The following is a 27,065-nucleotide window of genomic DNA, read 5'->3' as shown; positions in this document are numbered from 1 at the left end:
AAATGTTGGAAATGTTAAGGAAGGAAGGAAGGAAGGAAGGAAGGAAGGAAGGAAGGAAGGAAGGAAGGAAGTGCTATACCTAGCACTTCAATTTACAAAACCTTTTCAAAATAATCATCATGACTCTGTGAGTTAAGGAGAATAGACATTATTTCTGTTGAGGAAACTGATGTTCAGAGAAGGAATGTTACCAGTGGTAGCCATGCCTCCCTTTCTTTATATATGCTGTTCCCTCTTCTTAGAATGCCCTTTCCCGTCTGTCCATCTATCAAATTCCTGTTCCTTCTACAAAAGCCAGTACATTATGCCCACTCCTCCATGATATTCCTCATATACCAAAACACACACAGATGTAATCACACTACAGTTTGTATATAGTTCTATTATAGTCACCTATTGTATAACTTTTTCTTAGATGGCTGTCTCCCCCTCTAGACTATGAATCCAAAGAAAGTTAGTAGCTCTCAAATTTTTTTGTTTGTGGCTCACTTAGGTGGGGCAAAAAAAATTCACAGCTTACTTGGTTCCCAAGCTCCAGGGGGAAATTAACAATTAAGTATCATTACAAGGAAATTTTATAAATATCTGTTTTAATAACAAGAAAATGAATGTTTCCTATTTGATTAACAATACATTGTCAAAGTCTGAATTGGGAAATTTTTTCAATTTTTTTTTTTTTTTTTTTTTTTTTTTTTTTTTTTTTTTGAGAGAGAACGAACACAAGCAAGGGAGGGTCAGAGAGAGGTTGAGAGACAGAATCCCAAGCAGGATCCACGCTGTCAGTGCAGAGCCAAATGCAGGACTTGATCCCAGGTCCTCATGACCTGAGTTGAAATCGAGTCAGGCACTTAACTGACTGAGCCACCCAAGTGCCCCTAAATTGGGAAACTTTTATGTGGAGAGTACTATTAATGCAAATATACATTACCACACACTAGCTTAACAAATAAAACACAACAAATGATACCAATAATAAAGTTAAATTAAGGACAGTTCATAATTAAGATACAAAACTAGCAACAATAAAAAAGTACCAACTCAAGACTATTGATATACTGATTACAAAGCTCTCTTTCAAGAAATTACAGGAAATCCAACAAGCTACATTTGTACATATGTAGTAGGAGCTTTGCAACACTTCCAAGTGTCAAACTTGTTCATTAAAGACTAGTCTTCAGTTAACTCATAATCTGGTAACTTTAGCTTATGATTACTAAATTGTAGGGTTTTTTTAATGTTTATTTTTGTGAGAGAGAGAGAGAGAGAGAGAGAGCGCGAGAGACAGCGAGCATGAGCAGGGGAGGGGCAGAGAAAGAGGGAGACACAGAATCCGAAGTAGGCTCCAGGTTCTGAGCTGTCAGCACAGAGCCCAGTACGGGGTTTGAACTCACAGACCATGAGATCACGACCTGAGCCGAAGTCGGACGTGAAACCAACTGAGCCACCCAGGTGCCCCTAAATTGCAGTAATTCTTAATTACACACTAAGTAGTTCTCTCGTATGTAGATATAAAAATGAGAAGTCTGGGGAACTGCATCACTTACCAGCCCCTAGGAGTTAGGAAAGGATGTTTAGAACAGTTCATCACCTATCAGGAGGAGCTTTCTGTCTCACAAATTGAAAACGACTGGAGTTAAGATCCATGCCTTACCCATTTTTATATCCCCTACTCTGGCACAGAGCAAATGCCTGTCTACTTGAGTCTGTGAATACGTGAACTACCTGTAAGCAGATTCCCTGCTTTTGAAACGCTGCTTCTTATAAGAACATGGCACAGCTAGGGGTGTGGGATAATGAAGCCAGGGGAAAAAAAGAATAGTTCCTCAAAACAGCTTTTTCCACTTGACTACTTTTTGTGGCAAGTACTAGTTTCTAAGAGCAAGAAAATGTCTTACCGAGATATCATCTCTCTCTCTCTCTCTCCCCCATAAAAGACATATGTCTTATATAGCAGTGTATCTTTTTGGATGGCTTTCCATTTCTACAGAACCTAGCTCCATACCACCCCAACAACAAGAGGATCCCTCCTTATCTATTGCTCTTTAAAACTCTAGGTCCAGTATTCCTCCTACTAGCCTCTGGAAAAGGCACTTTATTTTGTGCCTCAGCTTCCTTATCCACAAAATGACACCTATAATATTTTTCCTTTCGCTTCATAAGGTTATTGAATCAAATGAAATAAAGGATATGAATATACTATTTTATTTTTAGACGTTGTTACTAGGGACATCCATAAAGTGTATTTTTCCTTGTAATTAACCAAAAAAGAGACCTCATTACTCAAGGGATTCTGGAAGCTACAGGGTCTGTCTTTGAAGAAGCTCATGTTAACACTCATTAGCTCTTCCTAAACCTTCTCATGGCTTTCTTTTAATCTCTCCTTTTTTTTTTTTTTTGCTTCCTTATATTCTCTTTCCTTGAAATATTTAGTCATCTATACAACACTCAGTTAGAGGAAAGGCATTCTCAGTCCCTTTCCCATGACTTAGTTATGTATTTTGTAGGTTGGTTTGTTTTATAAATTTAAAAGCTTCATCTGTTACTATGTTGCCAGGGTCATGGCAAAGCAGCATTTCAATATTCTAAGTAGTGGCCCACTCATTCCTACCAAGTGGGAAGGTGAGGGACACTGGGAATTGTCTATTATCACAACTGTAGTCTACTGTTGGAGGGCACTGTGGCTTCCACTACTGCTGGTATGACAAAAAATGAAAGAGATCAGGCATCTTTTCTTTCATTCTTGAAAGCCCCAGAAAATGCATCCAATAAGTTATTTCTTGAATGAATTAGTAAATTACTGGATGGTAACTTGTCTCAAAACTTATTTTATTTCTCCTAATGATACTACTTCAGGAAACATCTGATACAAAAAAGTATCAAAATTGCCTTAATTCCTTAAGACAGAACTTGTGGGCTTTCAGGATCACTGAATATTGAGGTCTCTCTTTTGATTAATTATAAGAAAAATATACTTTATGGATGATGCTGGTAACAATGGCTTACAGTAAACAAAGGAAGCTCACATTCTTTATTTCATTTGACACAATAGTCTTATGAAATGAAAGAGAAAATATTGCAAATTTTATTTTACAGATAAGGCAGCTGAGGGACAAACATGAAGTACCCTTTTCAGAGGCATTATGGTGAGTAGGAAGAATACTGACCTAGAGTTGAATTCTAGTGGTGTTAAACTGTAAACTATCTAGCTTTTCTGACCCTCAGTTCTGTCCTTGGTACAATGGGGTAATATTGGTACTTACCTCATGATGCTGTTGTCAGGATGAAGTGAGAAAGTATGTTCAAAGCCCATAACACAATGCCTGACAGAGTAATTATTCAGTAAATATTCCCTTCTTACTAGCCATGATCTCACGCAAGTAATATAAATTTAGGTTTCAGACACGTAGGACAGCAGGTTGTTGGTTGTAAATTCTCGAGAGATTTTTCCCATGCAGAGTCCATGTCAAGACAAATAACCCTCTTTGTCTCCCTACACCATCAAGCAGATATTTAAAAAAAAAATTTTTTTTAATGTTTATTTATTTTTGAGAGAAAGAGAGACAGAGTGTGAGCAGGGGAGGGGCAGAGAGAGAGGGAGACACAGAATCCAAAACAGGCTCCAGGCTCTGAGCTGTCAGCACAGAGCCCAACGCAGGGCTCAAACCCACGAACCGTGAGATCATGACCTGAGCCGAAGTCGGACGCTTAACTGACTGAGCCACCTAGGCACCCCAAACATTTATTTTTTATGCTACCTTTTCACTAATGGTGTAGACATTTTAGGATCCTGGCTTTTTGTAGCTGTCTCAGTTCCAACTCATGTGAATCAGGCTCAACATACCTGAAATGTTCCTAAACCTGACAAATCTTCCAAGAGAAGACAAATGGCTCTGATAGTGCTCCTTTTTTTTTGTATCCCTGGATGATTTTTTTTCTTAAGACTGGGACAAAAACCAGGTGACTACAAAGATTACAAACTTGACAATTTTATGATTAAAAATAAAATTTTTATTGACATCTCCCTGAAGGATTGTGTAATACTGTTCTGAAAAGTGGTGGTTTGAGAGTCAGCTTGCCTAGTTTAAAGTGTCAGTTCTTCCACTCACAAAACAATAAAATCTTAGGCAAAGTACCTAATCTCCCCGTGCTTCAGTTTCATGATCTGCAAAATGCAGACAATAACAGTACCTACATCATAGGAGTATTGTCAGAATTAAATAAATTCTAAGTGGAAGACACTTAGAACAGTGACTGATATATTAACTGCTCAGTAAATATTACCTATTATTATAGATGATAAACTCAATAGAACTGTTTTATTCACTGCTGCATTCCCAGAGCCTAAAGTAATGCCTATTACAGTGGGCACTAAATGTTTATTGAGTGAACAAATAAACAATCAAGCACAAATTTATTGTTAGATGTACTTAAGATAATTTTAACTCCTAGATAAAAAGACTGTATGCCCACAGAGAAATATTAAGTCCTAAGTCCAGGCCTGAAATTAAAGACTGGGAATGAAAGGCACACAAGTGTCATTTGAGTCCACAGGTATAAGAAAGTTCAGATACTGGACAATCTTTGACTCCTTATTTTAGTAGTACTCCACGGGAAATCTCTTCTTAGTTTATTGGTTTTGGGGTTTTTTTGTTTGTTTTGTTTTTTTGCATTTTCTACTACTGATTCAACCAAGTCAAACTTCTAGCAATAAACATCTAAGATAACCTTAGCTACGATCTAAACCTTTTACCTTCTCCGTCCCCAAACACAATCATTTTATAAATGAAGAAGGAAGGTAACACCAAGGGAACAGATATATTGTGCCTAAGGGTACAGATTTATAGAACTATTTGGCATGGACTATAGGGTCTTATTTTTCTAAATCCCTGGATGCCAAATGAAAACACAGGTAAGACAAGCTTCTTGTACGTATCACTTCAAGGCCTGGCCAGTGTGGCAAACAACTATGTGCTAAAGGGCAAGGAGCTAGAGTTCTACTTAAAAAGATCAAGGCCTCGTAAGGTAAATAAATACCCTTCTCTTCCATTTTAACTCCTGTAATAAAACAGTCTAAGAAACAAAACAAAAATTCAGGTCAGTAATCACTGAACATATGAATAGATCCTAGGAATCGCTAATTCAAACCGATACTTCAGCATTATTTTTCTCCTAACTACTAACATGAGTTTTGAAATATAATATGGTAAACAGAGAAGCCAGGTTAATAATGGAAAGAACACTGGCCTGCAGTCAGTTCTGGCTCTGCTACTTACTAGCTGTGTGATCTCAGGAAAATAAATTAACTTCTCAGTTTTATTACCTGTAAAATTGATGCTAAACTTCTATCTTGACTGCTTCACAAAATGGTAATGAAGAATAAATGGGACGTATATGAAAATGCCTTTAAAACACTACAGTACTATTCAAATTTTAACATAATGGAATGAAGGGGTGTGAAAAGTTGGTAATATATTCATGGAGATTAAAAGCTCAAGTACCCTGACCCCTTAGTACTATAGCTAACAGAATGTATCTACTATATAACAACTTACCTTAACTGGCTAGAATCTTATCACATTTTTTAAGAGGTGGAAGGGATCACAGAGAAGATTAAACACAACTTTTCCATTTGAGAAATTTTTAAATGAAGGCATACACAGGTGAAATGATTTGCCAAAGGTTACAAGGTCTATGAAAAGAAAAAAAAAAACCTGACATTATATAACCAAGAACATTCAAGCTTAAAAAATGTCCTTAGAAAAGGAGAATATGACATTGAACAGGCATTAAGATGCTGGAGAGCTAAGAAAAATGTTTGTACAAGGGAGAACTAAAGATAGGAAAAGAAAAACAAAAGATCTTTACACAGAGCTAACAAAATGTTTAAATAATTAACCACCCCTCTAGATTTAACAGTAACTGATTCTTTACTATCTGTGTTTAAATATGCTATTCTCTGGAAGGGCATCTCCACAAATTATAGACAAATAATTGGAAAGTATTTATACAAAAAGACATTGCTTGGCAATTCATCTCAAAATCATCTGGCTTCTTCCCCAAGTCTTCCTGTTGAACTCTTCTGGACAGAAACATTTATTCTAGCTCAAAAGCACCTCTTGGGGGCTAGTAAGAGAAACTATCTGATCCAACATTTCTTGCCCATCAAACCTCTTTTTCCTCTCAGGGGACCTGTGCAGCGTATTCATCTTTCTTTCCTTTTCATAACTCACATCTCAGTTAACATTACCTTAGGCAATTCTCTACAAAGTACACATACTCTTTTACTGAACAAATATTTATTTACTTACTATGTCTCAGGCATTATGCTAAATGCTTAAAACATGAAGTTGAAAAACACTACTGTCCTTGTCCTCAGAGAGCTCACAATCTGGAGAGGCAGCCACCCTCCGTAACAAACAATACAAAGCACAAGAGAGACACAAAGAAAGGAGTAACCCAAGGATGCCTGGAGGTAACTGAAGGCTTCACAAAGGAGATAGGTCTTAAGGAGACACTCAAAGTCAAAAAGTCAAGAAAGAAGACAGCATCCTAGACAAAAGGAACAGTGTAAACAAAACTCAGAAGCACAAAAAACACATAATGTGTACTCAGTATTACTGAGCATGCAGACTTTTCTCATAAAATGATTAGATCATTAGATTAAAAGATAATAAGGGTCCTAGTATTATATGCAAAACACATTCATTTAACAACTATTTGCTGAACCCTACTATGTGCTAGACACTGCCAAGTACCCAGGATACAGATCTTCGTAGACCCATTGCTGTCCATATTATAGCTGCCACCTGAGCTCTACAGTACAATTTGTGCAGCCCTAGCAACACTATAGGACCACTATAAACTAGCGGGACCCAAACTGCAGACTCCTTAAGTATGGTAGAGTCCATAAATTCACATGCATACCATGTATGTTCTGTACAAAATAAAATCTTGAAATATCTACTATTTTCAATGTTGTTAAAATTAAGAGTGAAGTATCACTTTAAAAGTTAAAAACAGAACTACCCAACGATCAATCCCACCACTGGGTACTTACCAAAGAATACAAAAACACTAATTCAAAGGAATACAGGCACTCCTATGTTTATAGCAGCATTATTTACAACCCAAGACATGGAAGTAGCCCAAGTGTCAAGTGTCCATCAATTGATGAACAGATAAAGACTGTGTGAGATATCTATATCTCCAGCCATAAAAAATAATGAAAAAGAATGAAACTTTGCCATAGAGCTCAAGAGTATAACACTAAGCAAAATAAGTCAGAAAAAGACAAATACCAAATGATTTCACTCATATGTGGAATTTAAGAAACAAAACCAAAAAGCAAAGGAAAAAAATGAGAGAGGGTCAAAGCAAGAAACAGACTTTTAATTTTAGGGAACAATTTGACCATTACCAGAGGGGAGAGGGTTAAGGTTTGGGTTAAATAGGTGACGGAAATTAAGAAGTGCACCTGTGAGGAGCACAGGGTGATTTTCAGAACTGCTGAATTACCAAATTGTACAACTGCAAATAATATGACACTGTATGTTAACTAACTGGAATTAAAATAAAAACTTAAAAAACAAGAAATGTGGTAATAGTTATATTCAATTTGACTCTTCATTTATTGGAAATGAACTATACTTCCAATGTTTTATTTGTGGAAACAGGCTTGCAAGTAGCAGCTTAATACCATTCCTTTTGTCATTTAGAAATGAAACAGAACAGGGGCGCCTGGGTGGCGCAGTTGGTTAAGCATCCAGTCTTGATCCCGCCTCAGGTCATGATCTCACAGTCTGTGAGTCTGGGCCGCCATCATGCTCTGCGCCATCAGTGCAAACAGAGCCCACCTGAGATTCTGTCCCTCTCTCTGCCCTTCCCCCACTTGTGTGCAATGTCTCTCTCTCTCTCTCTCTCTCTCAAAATAAATAAATAAAGTTAAAAATTTTTTTTAAGTTGTTAGAAATAAAACAGAACAGCACAAAACCTTTCGATTTTTTAAGTACAAAAATGCAAGGATTCCAAATTTAAGGTTAAAAAGTCATTTCGTATCTATTTTGATGCCACAAACATAATTTCAATCTACACTGCAATATATTCATTTTAAAATATGACAAATGGTGCTTTATCTTAATTAACGTGTCATTTGTTAAATAGGAAAAGGCTGAAATTTGTTTTAATATGTTTTGTTCAATGTATTATTAAACTACATAAATAATTTAAAAATAGAGTATATTTTACTTAAAATTACCTTTTTTTTAATCTTCTATTTATTTAAATAATCTCTACACCCAACACGGGGCTCGAACTCATATGATCAAGAGTCACATGTTCCACATGCTCCGCCAACTGAGACAGCCGGGCACCCCAAAATCTCTCCTTTCTTATACCACAAAATCCATTAAAAAAATTAAATAAGGTTGGGAAGTACTGATTCTCTTTCGGTGACCTAATATATGACATTTGGAAGACATACTCTACATAAATAAAGTCTTTGGTAGAGTAAATTTACTGTTTCAATATTCTCATAAATCCTTAACGGCAACATATATAAAAACTGAGGCCCAGTGAGGAAAATTGCAAAGCTGTTAGTGAGTCTGTGCTTCTGCAACTCCACAGTAATGCCTCTATGGAAAATTCACGTAGCCAAAAAGTGTATGCCAGATCTTCACATTTTACTTCCTTATATTCTCCTTCCTCCAATTTAAATCACCACCACAATAAGCCTAGAGTGAAAGTTCATACACTTACATTTCACCTAGACTAGTGCAATAGCTCTACCCCCCCCCCCATCATGTTTCATATTGATTTAGAGTGATAACCTTCAAAATCTCTTAATTATGATACTCCTTCACACAAGAAAACCTTTCAAGGCACTCTGGGTCTTTATAGTGAAGCCAAAACTCCTGAGCTTATGACTCAAGGTCCTCCATGATCTGACCCTAGGCTCACCTAGTCTCATCTCCTGCACCCTCAATAGTAAAGCCATATATTTCCCAGAATACATCATGCCTGCTTCTGTCCTAGTTTTTAAGCTCAAGCTGGTCCCTTTGCCAAGAATGGCCTTCCTTCCCAAACTCCTACCCAACAAAATCCCACTTGTTAAAACCCCCGATTCAAACATTCCTTTCTCAACAATGCCTGACTTTATGATCATCCCCAAAGTCATTCATTCATTTAAAAAATATTTATTGAGCACTTAAAATGCACCAGGCACTATGTGAGTGTTAAAGATACAACTGTGAGGGGCACCTGGGTGGCTCAGTCGGTTAAGCGTCCGACTTCGGCTCAGGTCATGATCTCACGGTTCATGAGTTCGAGCCCTGCGTTGGGCTCTGTGCTGACAGCTCAGAGCCTGGAGCCTGCTTCGGATTCTGTGTCTCCCTTTCTCTCTGCCCCTCCCCTGTTCATGCTCTGTCTCTCTCTGTCTCAAAAATAAATAAAACATTAAAAAAAAAATTAAAAAAAAAAAAGATACAACTGTGAGCCAAACAAAACATGGTCTCCACCTTCACAGAGCTAGTACTTTTCTCATTGGGTTGCTATGATGATTAAATGAGATAAAATATATAAAGTACTTAACACAATAATTTTCAATAAATATTAGCCTAACTAGACTATCTAAAATAGTTGCCACACACTAATATGCCTTTGACCCTTAAATAATATGGGTCTGAACTCTGTGGGTCCGCTTATACACAGATTTTTTACAGTACGATACTACAAATGTATTTTCTCTTCCTGGGGTGTCTGGGTGGTTCAGTCCATTAAGCATCTGACTCTTGGTTTTGGCTCAGGTCATGATCTCATGGTTCATGAGTCTGAGCCCCACATTAGGTTCCGCACCGTCTCTCTCTCTTTCTTTCTCTCTGCCCCTCCCCTGTTCACTCTCGTCTCTCTCAAAAATAAGTAAACTTAAAAAAAATGTATTTTCTCTTCCTTATGATTATCTTAGTAACATTGTTTCTCTATCTTACTTTATTACAAGAATACAATATAAAATATATACAACATACAAAATATATATTAATTGACTATATTATCAGTAAGGCTTCCAGTCAACAATAGGCTATTATTAGTAAAGTTTCTGGGGATCAAAAATTATATTGGGATTTTTGACTGCACAGGGGTCGATGCCCCCAAGGGTAATGTTCAAGGGTCAACTATACAATGTCATTTTATATTTTACCCTGATTTATTACTTTTTAGCATTTATGACTAGTTCTCATAATTACAATTCATATGTATTCTATGAAAGAGGGTTGGTTACACAATGGAGGGGTTGTGACTTGGGATTTTTCTTTGAGGGGTTAGTGGGGCAGATGAGGTTTCCCTGAGTTCCTTGAGCTGAGGACTGCAGGATATGCAGAGTTAAGGAGGCAAGAGAGAGTACCACCACAGGTCATTTACTGTGCTATTCCTTCTATGTGGTTTTCCACAATACAACTCCTATAACTTAATCCTTTGGTTTCCTTCCTGAAAGTAAAATCCTCTGAGAAGCCTGCCCTGACTACCCCCTACCATGATCCCACAACTTTTCTTAGCACTCTTCACATTTAAAATTACTTTTTGCTTGATGTCTATATTGTCCACGCACACAATATACAAAAAGGTAGGGTCCATATCTGTTCCGTTATTTGTAATACCCTCAGTGCCAACACAGTCAATGGCACTCAAAAAAAATTAGGAAAAAAAAGAACTACACCTTAAACCAGAGGTTCTCAAAGTGTTGGTCACAAAACGGAAACATCAGCATGACATAAGTACTTGTTAGAAATGTAAACTATCAGGCCCAATTCCAATCTGATAAATCAAACTCAGGAAGTGGTGGCACAGCCCTCCAGCTGATTTTGATTTATGGTAAAATCTGAGAACCCTTGTCTTAGACAACTATTCAAAACACAACAGTGAAAAATTTGAAAAATCTAAAATACAAAGCTTTATAATGTTTAACTCTATTTACTCACTGCCTACTACATATATTGCACAAGAAAATAGAGTAGCCTCTAAAGACAATTCTTAGCTCATAAGCTATTATTTTGCATTCTCTTCACTTTTTCCAGACATACACCCTTCCCCTGTATGTATGTGTTTAAACAAGTAAAGAAAATTAAGTTAGTTACAGGCAAAGTTGAAATTACTGTCATCCTGATATACCGTTCTAGTTACATTTCCTACTATACATCCTCATTTCCCCATCTCTCCATGCTAAAGAAAGATGATCCTGCTACCTACAATATACTCTCATTACTTTCTACTCACATTCACAACAAAGCATTCTGTGCCTTCCCCAAATTATCATAATCACATTCATCTTTCAGGCCCAGCTCAAATGACACTTCTGGATCCTAAACACCCAAAAAGAGTTTAAATCTTCTCCCTCTGTTCTCATAAATTCATTTTCAGTGGGAGGGCCAACACTTCGAAAAACCTAGAAATTTGGTGTGTTAGGCAGGACAGCTCTTTGGTGTGTTATTCTAAAGTGATCATCCCATCTTACTAAATTTATTTTTTGAACCAAAAATACAATTCTCAAACTCACTCTTTCTATGTAGTCCCCTAGTTGCCTCAAATTTCAGTTTAAAATCATACTTGTCAGATAGGAAAACGAGGCCACAAAGTGAATCATTCAACCATGTATGTGGCCTGAGGGCTGGGAACAACAGGAGTAAGTAAGGCACATTGCTGCCTAGAAAAACCCACATTTCAGGGGGAGAAACAGGTTAACACACAAAGATAGTGTGATGGGTTTTATATGTGAAGGGTTGTTGTAGAGGTAGACAAAGAATACCCTAAAAATGTAGTCAGTTAGGGGAAGTTCCCAGATTAAATGATTTTATAATAAACCACTTTCCTAAAACGAATGGAGGAAAAACAAAAACTGACTAACCTCCTAGGAGAACATGACTATTAGGAATGTCTTATTCCTCCCAGGGACCAAAATTTAGATTGCTATATATGATAGGGCAATGTGTTCATTAAATGTACTGCAAACCATGTGTAACCCAACTCAATGAAAAACCAACTGAAGCCTCAACTTATTTTGAAACAGGAAGGAGAAAATGTGCAAATATCAGGGTCTCCCAACCAAAGACAGAAAGAGCAAAACAAACGATGGTATCAGAAGGTATCAAAGAGATTGTCACAATCTGCCAACCTGATTTTCAGTTTTCTGATGCCCTGGTCTCTGCCTCCAAACAAACACAAACCATTTGCTCTGAGCAACAGTCAAGCCTGTAAATAAATATTTTTAAACTTCCCAAACTGTACGTACCTCCACACTAAAAGACACACAAGATAAAAATACATTTCAAAACATGTTTAATTATTTGTCAAAAGGCTGGATATCTCAAAAGGTCATAGTACAGATGCCAGCCCTCACCCCATGCTTCACTCCAAAACACACTATCACCCAGGTTTTGCAATAACATTAGGCAATAAGGCGTCCAGGCTCTCCCCAATACTTCCCATCTCCTCCTTTCCCTTTACAAAAAAGAAAAGGAAGAAGAAAGCCTATGAATCTACCAGCCCCACTGTTCCTGGGAAGCAATCGCCCTCGAATTGTTTCTGCATAGACCCCTGAAGCCTTAGAAGGAAATGGGGACAGCTGTGAGAGCGGGGGAGAGAGGACATCCGATTAAGGGGGAGAGGAAATGTGGCTGGTAGAGGACGAAGGGGAGAAAGGATACGAAGAGGAGGGGGCAGTAGAGATAAAATGATGAAAGGGAGTAAGAAGCAAGAGCCAAGAGCAGGAGCGAAAATAGGGAGGAAAAAGAGAGGAGTAGAGATCCCAAAACAGAGAAAAAGGTAAAATGGTAAGAGAAAAGGAAGGTCGGGTTAAAGGACGAGGAGGGGGCGGCAAAGGGGACAGAGAAAGCTGTCACTGGAGGTGATAAAAAAGGGTGTCACCGGGAAGGAGAGCGCTGGGGTGATGGGGGGGGTATGTCACCCCAGCAGGTGGCCGGGGAACAGGGGGAAGGAGAAGCGAGGCGCCGAGGGGGTAGTAACAAGGGAGCGAAGTAAAGGCAGGGGGCAGAGGGGACATCAGAGCCAGGGAGGGGCAGGCCGCGGGGGCTAGGGTGGCTTGCGGCTGCAGCTTAGGCAGGCCTCGCTCCCTCACCATGGCTGCGCCGGCCTGGTCCTCGGGCGTGCAGCCTCTGTCCTGGGTTCGGCGGCGGGCTGGGCCTGAGCCCGCCCCCAGGCTGAGCCGGCGCGGAGGCTCCAGGAGGCTCCGGGGAGCGGCGGCTCCGGGCTTGGCCCAGGCCTCGGCCTCCTTCCCTCAGAAGCTGGAAGTGCAGCAGCCGCAGCCGCAGCCGCAGCCCGATCCGGAGCATAGACTCCGCCCCCGCATGGCCCACCCCCATGGCGAGCCTGAGCTTGGCCCCGCCTCCGCTCTCACTGCGCAGACTCAGCGGAGGAGTCCCGACCGCGCGCCTGACCTCTGGGTTCTCCCCCTGCTAGGTCCTTAAAGGAGCCTCAAATCCTAGCCTTTTAAAAAATAAGAGTTTTAAATATTACGTCATAACAGGAAATTAGAGCACTAACTCGTTTCTGTAACCTATAGACCCTGCGTTTCTGGTTCATTGTCATTTACTACCATTGTCATAATTATGGGTGATCTGTGCCCTCTTAGGTAATTCTGGCAATGCCCTCACCTCTCAGGCTCTTCTCCACTAGAGATCACCCTTGCCTCAGTCTCTCATTTCCATGCTCTTACCTTAGATCTTATCATATCCAATCATTGTAACGCCTCTATAATCTCAATTTTAATCATCTGGCTCTCCCATCACAAATCCCTTCATTTCTAGCTCTCTTCCTCTAATACCCCACTCCAAAACTGCTTCAACTCGTTCTCCAAGACTCAAAATCCACTGATCCTATTATCTTTTCACCCTTCCTTACATGGCCTCCCTCACCCTTCCTTCTGTCCTCACTTTCCCTCCTTGAAAGTTCTTGAGTTTAGATTCTGTTGTCCATCATGAAAATCATTCCAGGGCAGCTGGGTGGCTCAGTCAGTTAAGTCTCCTACTCTTGATTTTGGCTCAGGTCATGATCTCACTGTTCCTGAGATTGAGCCCTATATTGGGCTCTGAGCTGACAGCACTAGTTGGCTTGGGATTCTCTCTCTCTCTCCCTCTCTCTCTGTGTTCCTCCCCTGTTCACGCTTGCATGCACACGCGTGCTCTTTTTCTCTCTCTCAATAAACAAACAGACAAAAGCCTAGGTATTAGCCTTCATTTCTTCAATCCTTTCCTTGTATTCAGCTGATGAAATCTAATCCTGAACCTGCAGCAAAACTGGGGAGAGTGGAAAAAAATCCAGAATCATACTGACTTGGCTGTCTTTAAATTTGATAATCATTATCCTCAAATAGACCCTTAATGTTTAACTATACTACTACATTTTTCCAATTCCACACACTGTCCCAGCCTACTAGATGACTATCTCACATCTCTTTTTAAACGTTCCTCCCTCATCCTCACTTAACTGATGATTTTGCTACCAATTCACTGAGAAAAAGAAGAAAGAAAGAAAGAAAGAAAGAAAGAAAGAAAGAAAGAAAGAGAAAAGAAAAAGAGAACATCTACAAGTTCCCCACCAGTCTCCATGACTTCTAGCCACCATGACTTCTAGTCAACCTCTGACTGCTCTGCCTGTAACTCTGCTTCTACATTCTGCCTTCCTTTCCTTAGTAGGCATGAACCGTTCGACTTTTAACTGAGGTCAAACCCTCCTTAATTCTTCTCAAACTACCTATGCTGGAAGACTTTTTTTTTGGAGGGGGGTGGGGGGCAGCGCCTGTGCGGCTCAGTCAGTTAATCATCTGACTTCCCCTCGGGTCATGAACTCAGGGCTAGTGAGTTCAAGCCCTGTGTAGGGCTCTGTGCAGACAACTCAGAGCCTGGAGCCTGCATTGGATTCTGTGTCTCCCTCTATCTCTGTTCCTCCTCCACTCACACTGTCTCTTTCTCTCTCTCTCAAAAATAAAAGATTTTTAAATATTTAAAAAATAAAATAAAGGACTTTTTTTTCCAATCTCAAACCTAATTTTAGCAAAATGCAATAAAGACTAATTACTAGAACAAATTAAATTTAAAAGCAGACATACAAAATGTAAGCCCAGATAATTTTTTTTTACCATCTTCACCATTATTAAGTGTACAGTTCAATGGCACTAAGTACATTCACATCGTTGTGCTACCACCGACCACCAGCTCCAGAACTATTTTCATCTTGCAAAACTGAAATTCTGTACCCATTAAACAATAACCCCTTATTCTCTCCTCCTCTACCCAACTGACAACCACCATTCTACTTGCTGTCTCTATGAAATTGACAATGCTAGGTCAGACTTTTCGTTATTAGATCCTACAGTCTAAATTTTTTCTATCAACTTGCAATAAAGGTTTCTAAATATTTACTCTCAGTTTCTACCATAAACTGGTAACAAGCTGTTCACAGTCCATCTCTAATCCACAGATCACACTTTGAGCAGCATAATGCCAAGTCCCACATGTTTTCATTTCCCCAAAGACATCTGTCCAGAAGTTTTTCCTCTCTCCTATATCATTGTTATTTGTCTTTTCCATTGACATACCCACATGGATTTATCTCTTCCATCTCAAAAAACAAAAGTAAAAACAAAAACACGTCTCTTGACCCAGCTTGATCCTGCAGCTCTCAGCCTGATTCTCCAGCCTGCCCCATTTCTCTACCCTTATTTACAGCAAAATGTCTCATAAAGGAGGCCTGTACTGTACTCCTTGATGTCTTGACTTCATTTTTCCCATTTTCTGTGGGACCCTGTCCTCTACCACTCCACTGAAATGCTTGTATCAAGGCCACCAGTGACATCATTTATTAACAGTCAAGTCTTACAGTTACTTGACCTGCCATGTGCACTAAACATTTCTTTCTCCTTGGCTACCATGGCATTCCACTCCCCTGGTTCTTCTTCTATCTCACTGGTGCTCCTGGTTTCTCCATATTTCTCTGACCTCTAAACACTGCCCCAGTCAACACTTTGACCTTTTATCCTTTCCATTTATACTTGCTCCTTGGATCTTATCCCATCACATTACTTTAACTATGATCTATGCAGAGTTAATCCCCCAAATTACACCTCCATTCCGGACCTCTGTTCTGAATTTCAGATTTATATGTCCAACTACCAACCATACACCTCTCCTTGTAAGTCTAACTGATTTCTATTATTTGTAGTAGCCACCCAATAGACTTTCCCTAAAGTCCTACTGGCCATGAATAAACCAACAAATAACAAAGAGAATAAGACTACCAATATTAGCTTTGGCCAATCATGAGTTAGTCTCTATGTCTGATCTGGGAGTCACCTTAGTGACTTACCTTAGTCACCTTACCTGAGGACCTGGTGGTAGAGGAGGAAAATCAACATTAAAAAAAATTAGGGTTCTGCCATCAAGAAAGAATGGAGCCACAGTTGATCTGTAATCAATGACACAGAATAGAAAATCCAAAATGTATCCAAACATGCATTGGAATTTATATGATAAAGTTAATTTTTAGGTAACCAAAAAAAAGGTAGTATTGGTTTTGGTGTTCGAATAACTGCATAGCCATCTAGAAAAATTTAACTTGGATCTACACCTCACACTATTTATCAAGATAAATTTCATACATCAAAGATTTAAATGTAAAAAAAAAAATGAAACTAAAAAGTACTTGATGGAACCATGGGAGAAATTTTTATAATCTCAAAGTGAGTAAGGGCTTTTGAAATACAGAACAAGAGAGGCCTGCATGACTCAGTTGGTTAAGCATCTGACCTTTTGGTTAAGCATCTGACCTTTGATCTCAGCTCAGGTCTTGATCTCAGGATCGTGAGTTCAAGCCCTGTGTTGGGCTCCATGTTGGGTGTGGAGCCTACTTAAAAAGAAATACGGGGGAAAAAGTATATAGGGGTGCCTGGGTGGCTCAGTCAGTTCAGCTCAGGTCATGATCTCATGATTCGTGAGTTGGAGCCCCACATCAGGCTCACTGCTATCAGCACAGAGCCCACTTCAGATCCTCTGTCCACCCCTGCCCCCCGCCTGTCCCCTACTCGCGCTGTCTGTCTCAAAACTGAATAAACATTAAAAAAATTACAAAACAAACTTGGATGCTATAAAAGATTGATAAATTTAACTATGTAGAAATTAAAAAAAATGTTTGTAGGGCAAAAACTACCTTAAGAAGAGCGAGATAACAAATGACTATAAGCATGCTTGCATTTCATATCATAGGAAATTGATAATTTTCATATTTATATACACAGTGGAAATCATTAAGAACAAAAATCCAAAGGGAAAAAATGTGCAAAAAAACATAAACTGATAGCTAATAGAAAAAGAAATATAGGGACACCTGGGTGGTTCAGCCGGTTAGTTAAGCATCTGACTTGGCTCAGGTCATGATCTCATGGCTCATGAGTTTGAGCACTGTGCTGACAGCTCAGAGCCTGGAGGCTGCTTCCAATTCTGTGTCTCCCTCTCTCTATGTCCTTTCCTCACTTGTGCTCTGTCTCTCTCTCTCTCTCTCTCTCTCTCTCTCAAAAATAAATAAACTTAAATAAAACTTTATATAAATACGTATATATATGAAGAACATAGAAATGGCTCTTTAATGATCATTCTTACTTTTAATAAGAGAAATGTGAATTGGAATTTGCTTGAAAGGCTATTTTTCATCTATCAGATTGATAAAGATCTACAAGACTGGAAAGACACCATAGAGTGGCAGGGGCAATTTGACATGTACTCTTCTATTTTGTTGCTAGGAGTGTAAGTTGGAACAATTTCTATGGAAGACAATTTGAGGTGTTTTGTTTTTTTTTAATGTTTATTTATTTTTGAGAGAGACACAAAGTGAGGTGGGGGAGAGGGGCAGAGAGAGAGAGAGGGAGACACAGAATCCAAAGCAGGCTCCAGGCTCTGAGCTGTCAGCACGGAGCCCGACGCGGGGTCGAACCCACAAACCATGAGATCATGACCTGAGCCGAAGTCTGACCCTTAACCGACTGAGCTCAGCCAGGTGCCCCTTGAGGGTTATATTTATCAAATTTTTAAAATAATTTTTAAAAAGTTATTTATTTATTTATTTATTTATTTATTTATTTATTTATTTATTTATTTATTTTTGAGAGTGACAGAGACAGCACGAGTGGGAGAGGTACAGAGAGAGGAGAGAGAAAAAGAATCCCAAGCAGGCTCCACACTGCCAGCGCAGAACCTGATGCAGGGCTCAAACCCACAAACCATGAGATCGTGACCTGAGCTGAAACCAAGAGTCAGACGCTTAACCAGCTGAGCCACCCAGGCACCCCTATCAAATTTTTAAATGCACATTCCCTTTTACTCAGAAATTCCTCTTCTAACAAGCTTTCTTTATAATAACAAAAGATGGCAAAAAACCTAAATGTTTATTAATAAACAGCTTATCAATAAACTGGCAAAAAACCCAGTGTATTCCTACAATACATATTCTGCTGCCACAAAAAAGAATAAGCAAGTTCTTTAGTGGTATGGAATGATCTTCAACATCTATTGTTAAATGAGGAGCATCTGATGGCTCAGTTGGTTGAGTGTCCAGTTCTTGATTTCAGCTTAGGTCATGTTCCTGGGGTTGTGGGATCGAGCCCAACTCTGGCTCCACACTGAGCATGGGGTGCCTGTTTGGGATTCTCTCTCTCTCTCTCTCTCTCTCTCTCTCTCTCTCCTTCTGCCCCTCTCCCCCACTCTCTCTCTCTCCAAAATTAAAAAAAAAAAGTTGGGGGGGGGTGCCTGGGCGGCTCAGTTGGTTAAGCATTCAACTTCAGCTCAGGTCAGGATTTCAGGGTTCATGAGTTTGAATCCTGCATCAGGCTCTGTGCTGACAGCTCAGAGCTGGAGCCTGCTTCAGATTTTGTGTCTCCCCCGTCTCTGCTCCTCCCCAACTTACGCTCTGTCTCTCAAAAATGAGTAAACATTTTTTTAAAAAAATTTAAAAAGAGGGGGACTCCTGGGTGGTTTAGTCAGTTGAGCAACCAGCTCTTGATTACAGGTCAGGTCATGATCTCACAGTTTGTGAGATCAAGCCCCTTGTTGGGCTCTGCAATGAAAGTGCAGAGCCTGCTTAGGATTCTATCTCTCTCCCTCTGTCTCTGACCCTCCCCTTCTCATGCTCTCTCTCTCTCTCTCAAAATAAATAAATAAACATGAAAAAAATTTCAAAAAAGATCTATTCTTTTTTTTTTTTCCGACGTTTATTCATTTTTGGGACAGAGAGAGACAGAGCATGAACGGGGGAGGGGCAGAGAGAGAGGGAGACACAGAATCAGAAACAGGCTCCAGGCTCTGAGCCATCAGCCCAGAGCCCGACGCGGGGCTCGAACTCATGGACCGCGAGATCGTGACCTGGCTGAAGTCGGACGCTTAACCAACTACGCCACCCAGGCGCCCCAAAAAAAAGGTCTATTCTTAAGTGAAAAGGCAAAGTCCTAAACAATGTGTATTGCATACAAACATTCCCGTAAGAAGTGATGGTAGTAATGTATATATACACTGCTTACATATGCAAAAATTATCCCTGGAAGAATTTAAAAGAAACTAATATCATCAATTGATTGCTGCTAGGAAGGACAACTGGATAGCAGGAGGGAGACTTTTCATAATATAGTCTTTTGTACCTTTTGATTAAAAAAAAATGTTTATTTATTTTGAGAGAAAGAGAAAGAGCATGCGTGAGGGGGAGAGGGGCAGAGAGAGACAGAGAGTAGGAGAGAGAGAGAATCCCAAGCAGGCCCCACACTGTCAGCACAGAGCCTGATTTGAGGCTCGATCTCACAAACCATGAGATCATGAACTGAGCTGAAATCAAGAGTCGTATGCTTCACTGACTGAGCTACCCAGGCACCCCTGTGCCTTTTGATTTTTTAGTCATGAGGATGTATTATCTATTCTAAAAGTAAGTAAGATTTTAAAGATAATTTTTAAAAATATATTCAAAAGATAATCATTGGGAGGCACTTATTTATTTTACAAGTAAAATAATTTTTTACAGTGAAGAATGACTTTATTGATGTCGCTAATTTTAAGAGATTCTGACAGTCTTTTATTCTTGTTGAGTAAATTAGAACTAGATCAGTAGTAGGGCACCTGGGTGGCTGAGTCAGTTAAGGATCCAACTTCAGCTCAGATCATGATATCGCGGTTGGTGGGTTCGAGCCCCATGTTGGGCTCTGTGCTCACAGCTCAGAGCCTAGAGCCTGCTTCAGATTCTGTGTCTCCTCTCTCTCTGCCCCTCTCCTGCTTGTGCTCTGTTTCTGTCTCTCAAAAATAAACAAACATTGGAAAAAATTTTAAAAAAAGAATTAGATCAGTCATTACTCATTGTAAGTGGTGAATATCATTGTTTGGTTTATCAACCTCTTTTGGCAAACAGTTTATAACTTTAAATGAACAAATATCATTTTCTGAAACAAACATTCTGACAAATGTAGTTTCCTATGACAATTCATAATCCCAAGGTTACAAATCGAGATTCTTTGAAGTGATTAAAATAACCTTTGATATTATTGGGAAACCCTGCTCCTTTTGATAAACATAGAAACTCAACTTTATGAGGCAAGATTAAGTGTAGCTTTAGCTTAAATTCAAAGAAAAATGGTACATAATTGTACACTATTCTTTCTTCTTACCTATGTGAACAGAAGTTAATGGTTAAATCAGTGTTTTGTCCTCTCAGAAACACTTGTACCCTTACAAAATTTTTACTTTGAGCTTGTGGCCTTTGGTCTCAATCTAACTATAATCAAGTCTGAATCTAAGGTATTCAGGGCTTGTGAAAATTTTTTTATCCAGAAAGTCAATTATTTACAGAATGTGGACTTTCTTCATATTCTTGAATGATAGCTGTCATTATTGTAAAGAGAATATCAATTTGTTCCATTTTGCTTTAGAAGTTAGAGCTACAGGAGCACCTGGGTGGCTCAGTCGATTAAGCATCCAACTTTGGCTCAGGTCACAATCTCAATCTCGCCATTCCCAAGTTCGAGCCGCACGTCAGGCTCTGTACTGACAGCTCAGAGCCTGGAGCCTGTTTCAGATTCTGTTTCTCCTTTGCTCTCTCTGCCCCTCTGCCACTCATGCTCTCTCTCTCTCTCTCAAAAATAAATAAACATTAACCATTTTTTTTTTTAAAGGAGAGAAGTTAGAACTAGAGATAAATGGGATGACAAACTACAGGAAAGATTTCAGTTCAACAATAGGAAGAACATTCGAAAAGCAAGAACTATCCCACATGGAATGGGCTACTTGTGAGGTAGTAAACTCCTGATCACCAAAGATGTGCAAAAAGTAGCTGATCGACAGAACATTGGAGGTGGATAGACAGGAGTTCTATGATTCGTTTAGAAATGGACTGGATTGCTCAGATTCCTTCCAATTCTTTTTTTTTTTTTTTTTTTTAACATTTGTTCATTTTTGAGAGTGAGAGAGGCAGGGCGTGAGTGGGAGAGGGGCAGGAAGAGGGAGACATAGAATCCAAAGCAGGCTCCAGGCTGTCGGCACAGGTCCCGACGCAGGGCTCAAACCCACCGACTGCAAGATCATGACCTGAGCTGAAGTCGGACGCTTAGCCAACTGAGCCACCCAGACGTTCCAGGTTCCTTCTAATTCTAAAAGTGATTCAAGAAAGCTGAAGGGGAAAAGGGGAAAACAAAGGATTAGGAATTTCAGTTCAACTCCCTGATTTCAGGGCAGGATTTCCTGTTATTTTTAATATTCAGTGCCCTGAATCTCTAAGGGAGGGGACAATTCTAAAGGTCTTCTGTCTTTTGTATTACGTTGGATAATGAAAAAGGCTCCCAGTTAAAAATAAACAAGCTTCTCTTTAACAATCTGGCAAAGGGGAAACCAACTGATTGAGGATGATGACATTTAAATTGGCTTCTCCTGAGTGTGAGGTGCCGAGCTGCATTCCAACCACTCAGAACCTAAGACTCAGGGCAGAAGTTCCCAATAAGCATTACCTGTTAGGAAAGTCCACCCTGGTTGGTGGCCAGCTACTCTCTGTGTAGAGCTAAGCAGTACCAAAGAGATTTTTCAGGGCTGAAAGTAGCAATCCATATACTAACTCTCACAATCCCTCGCTAAGTCACAGCAGTTTTTTAAAAAGCAGTTTATCAGCAACCCTCATTTTTTTTTGAGAGAGAGAGAGAGAGAGAGAGAGAGAAAGAGAGAGCATGTGCACAAGTTGGGGAGGGGCAGAGAGACGGGGGGGGGGCAGATCTGAAGCGGGCTCCGTGCTGACACCAAAGAGCCCCATGTGGGGCTCGAACTCACAAACCACAAGATCATGACCTGAGCCAAAGTTAGATGCTTAAACAACTGAGCCAGCCACCAGGCACCCTGCTACCCTCACATGTAATCCTTGTAACAATCCCCTGGAGCTGATAGAAGGGGCTGTTATCTATATGATAGATGGGAAAACACAGGCTCAGAGACAGGAAACCTCCCAAGTCAGCCATGAAAGAGCTAAATCTGAGCCCAGAGCTCATTCCACTACCTCACAGCTTTGGAGAAGATTGGAATTTCTCTGTAGGATAGGAAAGACCATGTGAACAGAAGGTCTGTCTAATGAGGAATTAGTTACTATAAGGTATCTTAAACTTTAGGGTCTATTAGAATCATCTGGAGCACTGGTTAAAGCAGATTGCTAGGTCCCTCCCCCAGAGTTTTTGATCCATTATGTCTGGGTTGGGGTTCAAGATTTTATGACTAGCATATTCCTAGGAGATGCTGATGATGCTAGTCCAGGAAGACACTGGGAGAGCCACTCTTACTCTATCCTTCCTTTCCACTGTCTTTTTTCAGATTCCCAAAGGCAAATGAGGATGATTTGAGCAGAAAAACAGAAGGATTTTACACCTTGCCTGCTGCTGAGATAAATGTGCTGTCTCAGGATGAGACTGAAGAGCACTATGCCAGTAGTCAAAGGATGGAATTCAAGGCCCTAGCTGTGACACTAGGGAGGTGAGATGTAATGCCTTTAAGATCACTTAGATCCCTGAGATGCTGAGGCCTTAGGCAAATCTTTCTTCTCTCTCTCTGGAGCCGTTTGATCAGGATTGTAAAATGTCCTGAGGCGTTGTGTGGTCAGGTGGGGTGACCTCCAAGGTCTCTGCCAGTTGTAACATTCTGACTCTATACTTACTCAGCTCGAATCTTGATTTCTCTAGGTGCCCACGCCTCCAAGGTGGACAGAGTAGCTGATATTTAACATAAGCCACAGGAGCTCTGAGAAATCAGAAAGTGCATGAGAAATCCTCTTCACGTGATGGCTCTGAGACCTCATGGGGGAGCTGATGAGAACTCCGGATTGTGAAATTAGAAATTATGTCTCCAGAGAAGAGAAATGTGGGTTAAAAATCAATTAAATATCTTCTTGTTCTGTCTTAATTAAAAAGAAACAACCAACAGAGGGTTTTGTACGGAAAGGAAACAAACTCTTCAGACCTATTAGTGATAGAAAACAAGCCTTTTTATGTAACTAATCAGGCTAAGGCAGAGGTCTCCAGTAAGAGTACATTTTTACCATGTTCTGTCTTTTAATGTAAGTTGCAAGTCTTTTCTGTATTTTCCCAACTTTTAATGTAAATAGATAGGGGTAACTCCTAAAGCTTGTAAAATACGTTTCAGAGAGTTGCATAAAGGCACGAAACACGTTTACTGTGAGAAAGAGCATTATGTAAAACCTTGGATTGCGAGTAACTTGTTCTGCGAGTGTTCCACAAGATGAGCAAACATTTCTAATACATTTTAACTTGATAAACGAGCAATGTCTTACAATATGAGTAGTCTGTGACACCAAATGTCACATGATGACAACTGAACCAAAAGTTCTTGAAATTCACTTTGATATACAAGTGCCTTGGATTCCAGGCATGTTTCTGGAACAAATTATGCTTGCAAACCAAGGTGTTACTGGTACTTTGAAAAATATGCCTGCTATTATTCACTTAATTTATAAACTACCTCTCTAGTGTTTTCCTTTTCCTTTCTTTATTCCCCAACACATAGTGAAACCTCTGGGAGTAGAAAGCGGTTAGGCAGTTCAGGCTTCTTTTACTCCCCTGAAGTTGTTGGTTTTAGAATTAAGGTGTCTTTAGCTGTTTCTAATTCAAACATCAAGGTGAAACATATTCCATAGAACAAGGAATCAGAGCCCTAAGATGCAAAGCTTAAGGAGGGGAGAGAAGAGCTTCCCAAACTTATGCTGTGGAGGGTAGGGAGAAGTATGTGCCCAAAGTTGATATAGAAATGATCATCAGGTGAAGCATCCAAGTGCCAAGGCCACACTTAAATCAATTGTTTCAAGTTGGTATCTCTCCTTCATTGCTCTTATCAACTAAACACATTCATAGAAGAGCTTGGCATCTGACCCAGTCTTCACTCTATTGCAGTAATTGTCAAAGGGTAGTTACCAGACCGCTTGTTAGAAATGCAAATTCTGGGGCGCCTGGGTGGCTCAGTTGGTTGAGCGGCCACTTCGGCTCAGGTCACGATCTCGCGGTCAGTGAGTTCAAGCCCCGCGTCGGGCTCTGTGCTGACAGCTCAGAGCCTGGAGCCTATTTCAGATTCTGTGTCTCCCTCTCTCTGCCCCTCCCCCGTTCATGCTCTGTCTCTCTCTCTCTGTCTCAAAAATAAATAAACATTAATAAAAAAATAAAAAAAAAAAAAGAAATGCAAATTCTCAGGCCACCAAGACAACTAAATCAGAAACTCTGGGTGTAGGGCCCAGAAATATGTGTTTTAAAAAGCTTTCTAATGGATTCTGATCCACACTAAAGTTTGAGAGCTACTGGGCTATTGCAATCCTATAAGTTGAGTGACTTCAATATTCAGCTCAATGACCATTCAGCTCTCTAGCCTCTTGCTCCCTGACATCCTCAATTCTAATGACTCTCCCTTTCACTGCAGTCACCCATTCCCGCGGCTGCATCCTGGACCTTGACAGACTCAAAAGTCCTTCATATCTGAAGTCTGAAAACATCCTACACACACATTACAATCCCTTTATCTTTGTACAGTTTGTGCTTTGAATGGTAACAAATTCCTTGAGGACTTCATGTAGACACGGAGAGGTCAGCCCTATATTCTGATGAGCCCAAAAATCTTCTCCTGAATCTTTCTCCCAAGCTTCAGACCTCCACATCCAATGCCAAATGCAGACTTCACCTGGGTATCCCGCTGGTGTCTCATAGCAATGGTCCAAAAATTAACTCCCTATCTTTTCCCCAAATTTGTTCCCCTTCTTGTGCTCCCTATCTCAGAGGCAGATGCTCACAGATGAGTTTTTAAGGGTGACCCAGGAGTCATCCTTTTTTTTTTAATTTTTAGAAAAAATTTTAAGTTTATTTTTGAGAGAGAGAGTAACAGAATGTGAGAGGGGGAGGGGCAGAGAGAGAGGGAGACACAGAATCAGAAGCAGGCTCCAGGCTCCAAGCTGTCGGCACAGAGCCCGACACAGGGCTGGAACCCACCAACTGTGAGATCATCACCTGAGCCAAGGTTGGACACTTAACCAAATGAGCCACCCAGGCACCCCAGCAGTCATCCTTGACACCTTCCTCTCTTTCACCCCCTACAGCCAAAAAGTCACCCAAATCTCGGCCAATTTTACCTCTTGGAGGTCATAAGTTATTCATTTATTCTTCAATAAATACTGAGTCTTGCAAAGCCCTTTCAGACCAGGAATCCTATGGGTAATTCCCTCAAATCTGTTCTTCCTTCCTCCTTCACATCCCTAGCACCGGTGCCTATGTTTTAGTCGCAATATTCCTTCTCTAGGCCAGTGGTTCTCAATCCTGACTTCACATTAGAATCGCATAGGAAGCTTTCAGAACTATAAGGCCTTGCTCCAGTATCCAGATAATCTAATTTAATGGGACTGGGCTGGGACTCCAGAAACAGTGTGTGTGTGTGTGTTTGTTTGTTTGTTTGTTTTAAGGGGAGTTTTACATTTATAGCAAAACTGAGAGGAAAGTACAGAGATTTCTGTTTAAAATTTTTTTAACGTTTATTTATTTTTGAGACAGAGAGAGACAGAGCATGAACAGGGGAGGGGCAGAGAGAGAGAGGGAGACACAGAATCTGAAACAGGCTGCAGGCTCTGAGCGGTCAGCACAGAGCCGGACGTGGGGCTCGAACTCACGGACGGCGAGATCATGACCTGAGCTTAAGTCAGGTGCTTAGCCGACTAAGCCACCCAGGTGCCCCAAGTACAGAGATTTCTAAAATACTGCCTACCTCCACACATGCTAGTCTCCCCCATTATCAAAATCCCACACCAGATGTACCAGAGTGGTACATTTGTCACAACTGATGAACCTACATTGACACATCATAATCACCTGAAGTCCATAGTTTATGTTAGAGTCCATTCTTGATGTTATTCATTCTATGGGTTTGGACAAATGTATAATGACATATATGCACCATTATATTATCATACAGAATAGTTTCACTGCTCTAAAAATCTTGTGCTCTGCCTATTCATCACTCCTTCCCCTGAAACCCCTGACAAACCTGATCTTTTTACTGTCCCCATAGTTTTGCCTTTTCCAGAATGTCATACAGCTGGAATTATATAGTATGTGGCTTTTTCAGGTTGGCTTCTTTCACTTGGTAGAAGTTATAAGCATTTAAGATTTCTCCATGACTTTTCATGCTCATTTATTTTTAGTGCTAAATAATATTCCATTGTCTGGATGTCCCACGAAACCTAGAGTTTTTCATTTTAAGCACCTTAGATGATTCTAAGGCAAAATCAGTTGTCAACTTTATCCTTTGGCATCTTCCAAAAGAACTCTGATAAACTATGGTTCTCCTCACACATTTTAAATTTGACATCTATATTTTTATTAGCAGTTTAATAATTGCTTTCCAAACATTCTTGCTTTGCTCTTCTGGGACTCTCCCTCAGAAGCCTGGAATAATCAAATCAATGAGTTTTAAGGGTGACCTAGGAGTCATCTTTGACACCTTCCTCTCCCTTACCCCTTACAG

At 40.1% G+C, this 27,065-nt stretch overlaps 1 protein-coding gene and 1 long non-coding RNA gene across 2 annotated transcripts in view; one reads left to right on the top strand and one right to left on the bottom strand.

Annotated features, from left to right (window-relative positions):
* Positions 1-13,355, bottom strand: part of ZYG11B (zyg-11 family member B, cell cycle regulator) — a 92,716-nt gene extending 79,361 nt beyond the window's left edge. The window contains exon 1 of the mRNA XM_006934745.5: positions 13,124-13,355. Coding sequence (XP_006934807.1) covers positions 13,124-13,126 — 3 coding nt within the window. The 5' untranslated portion in view covers positions 13,127-13,355. The remainder of the gene's footprint in view (positions 1-13,123) is intronic.
* A 9,406-nt stretch (positions 13,356-22,761) lies between these two features.
* LOC109503098 lies at positions 22,762-23,609 on the top strand. The gene is made up of 2 exons (XR_002161996.2): positions 22,762-23,030; positions 23,237-23,609. It is a non-coding gene; the product is annotated as an uncharacterized LOC109503098 (long non-coding RNA).
* The last annotated feature ends 3,456 nt before the right edge of the window (positions 23,610-27,065 follow it).

The sequence above is a fragment of the Felis catus genome, chromosome C1, assembly GCF_018350175.1.
Source record: "Felis catus isolate Fca126 chromosome C1, F.catus_Fca126_mat1.0, whole genome shotgun sequence".
NCBI lineage: Eukaryota > Metazoa > Chordata > Mammalia > Carnivora > Felidae > Felis > Felis catus.
The sequence above is the reverse complement of the archived record's forward strand: the minus strand, read 5'-3'. Positions and strand labels throughout refer to the sequence as shown.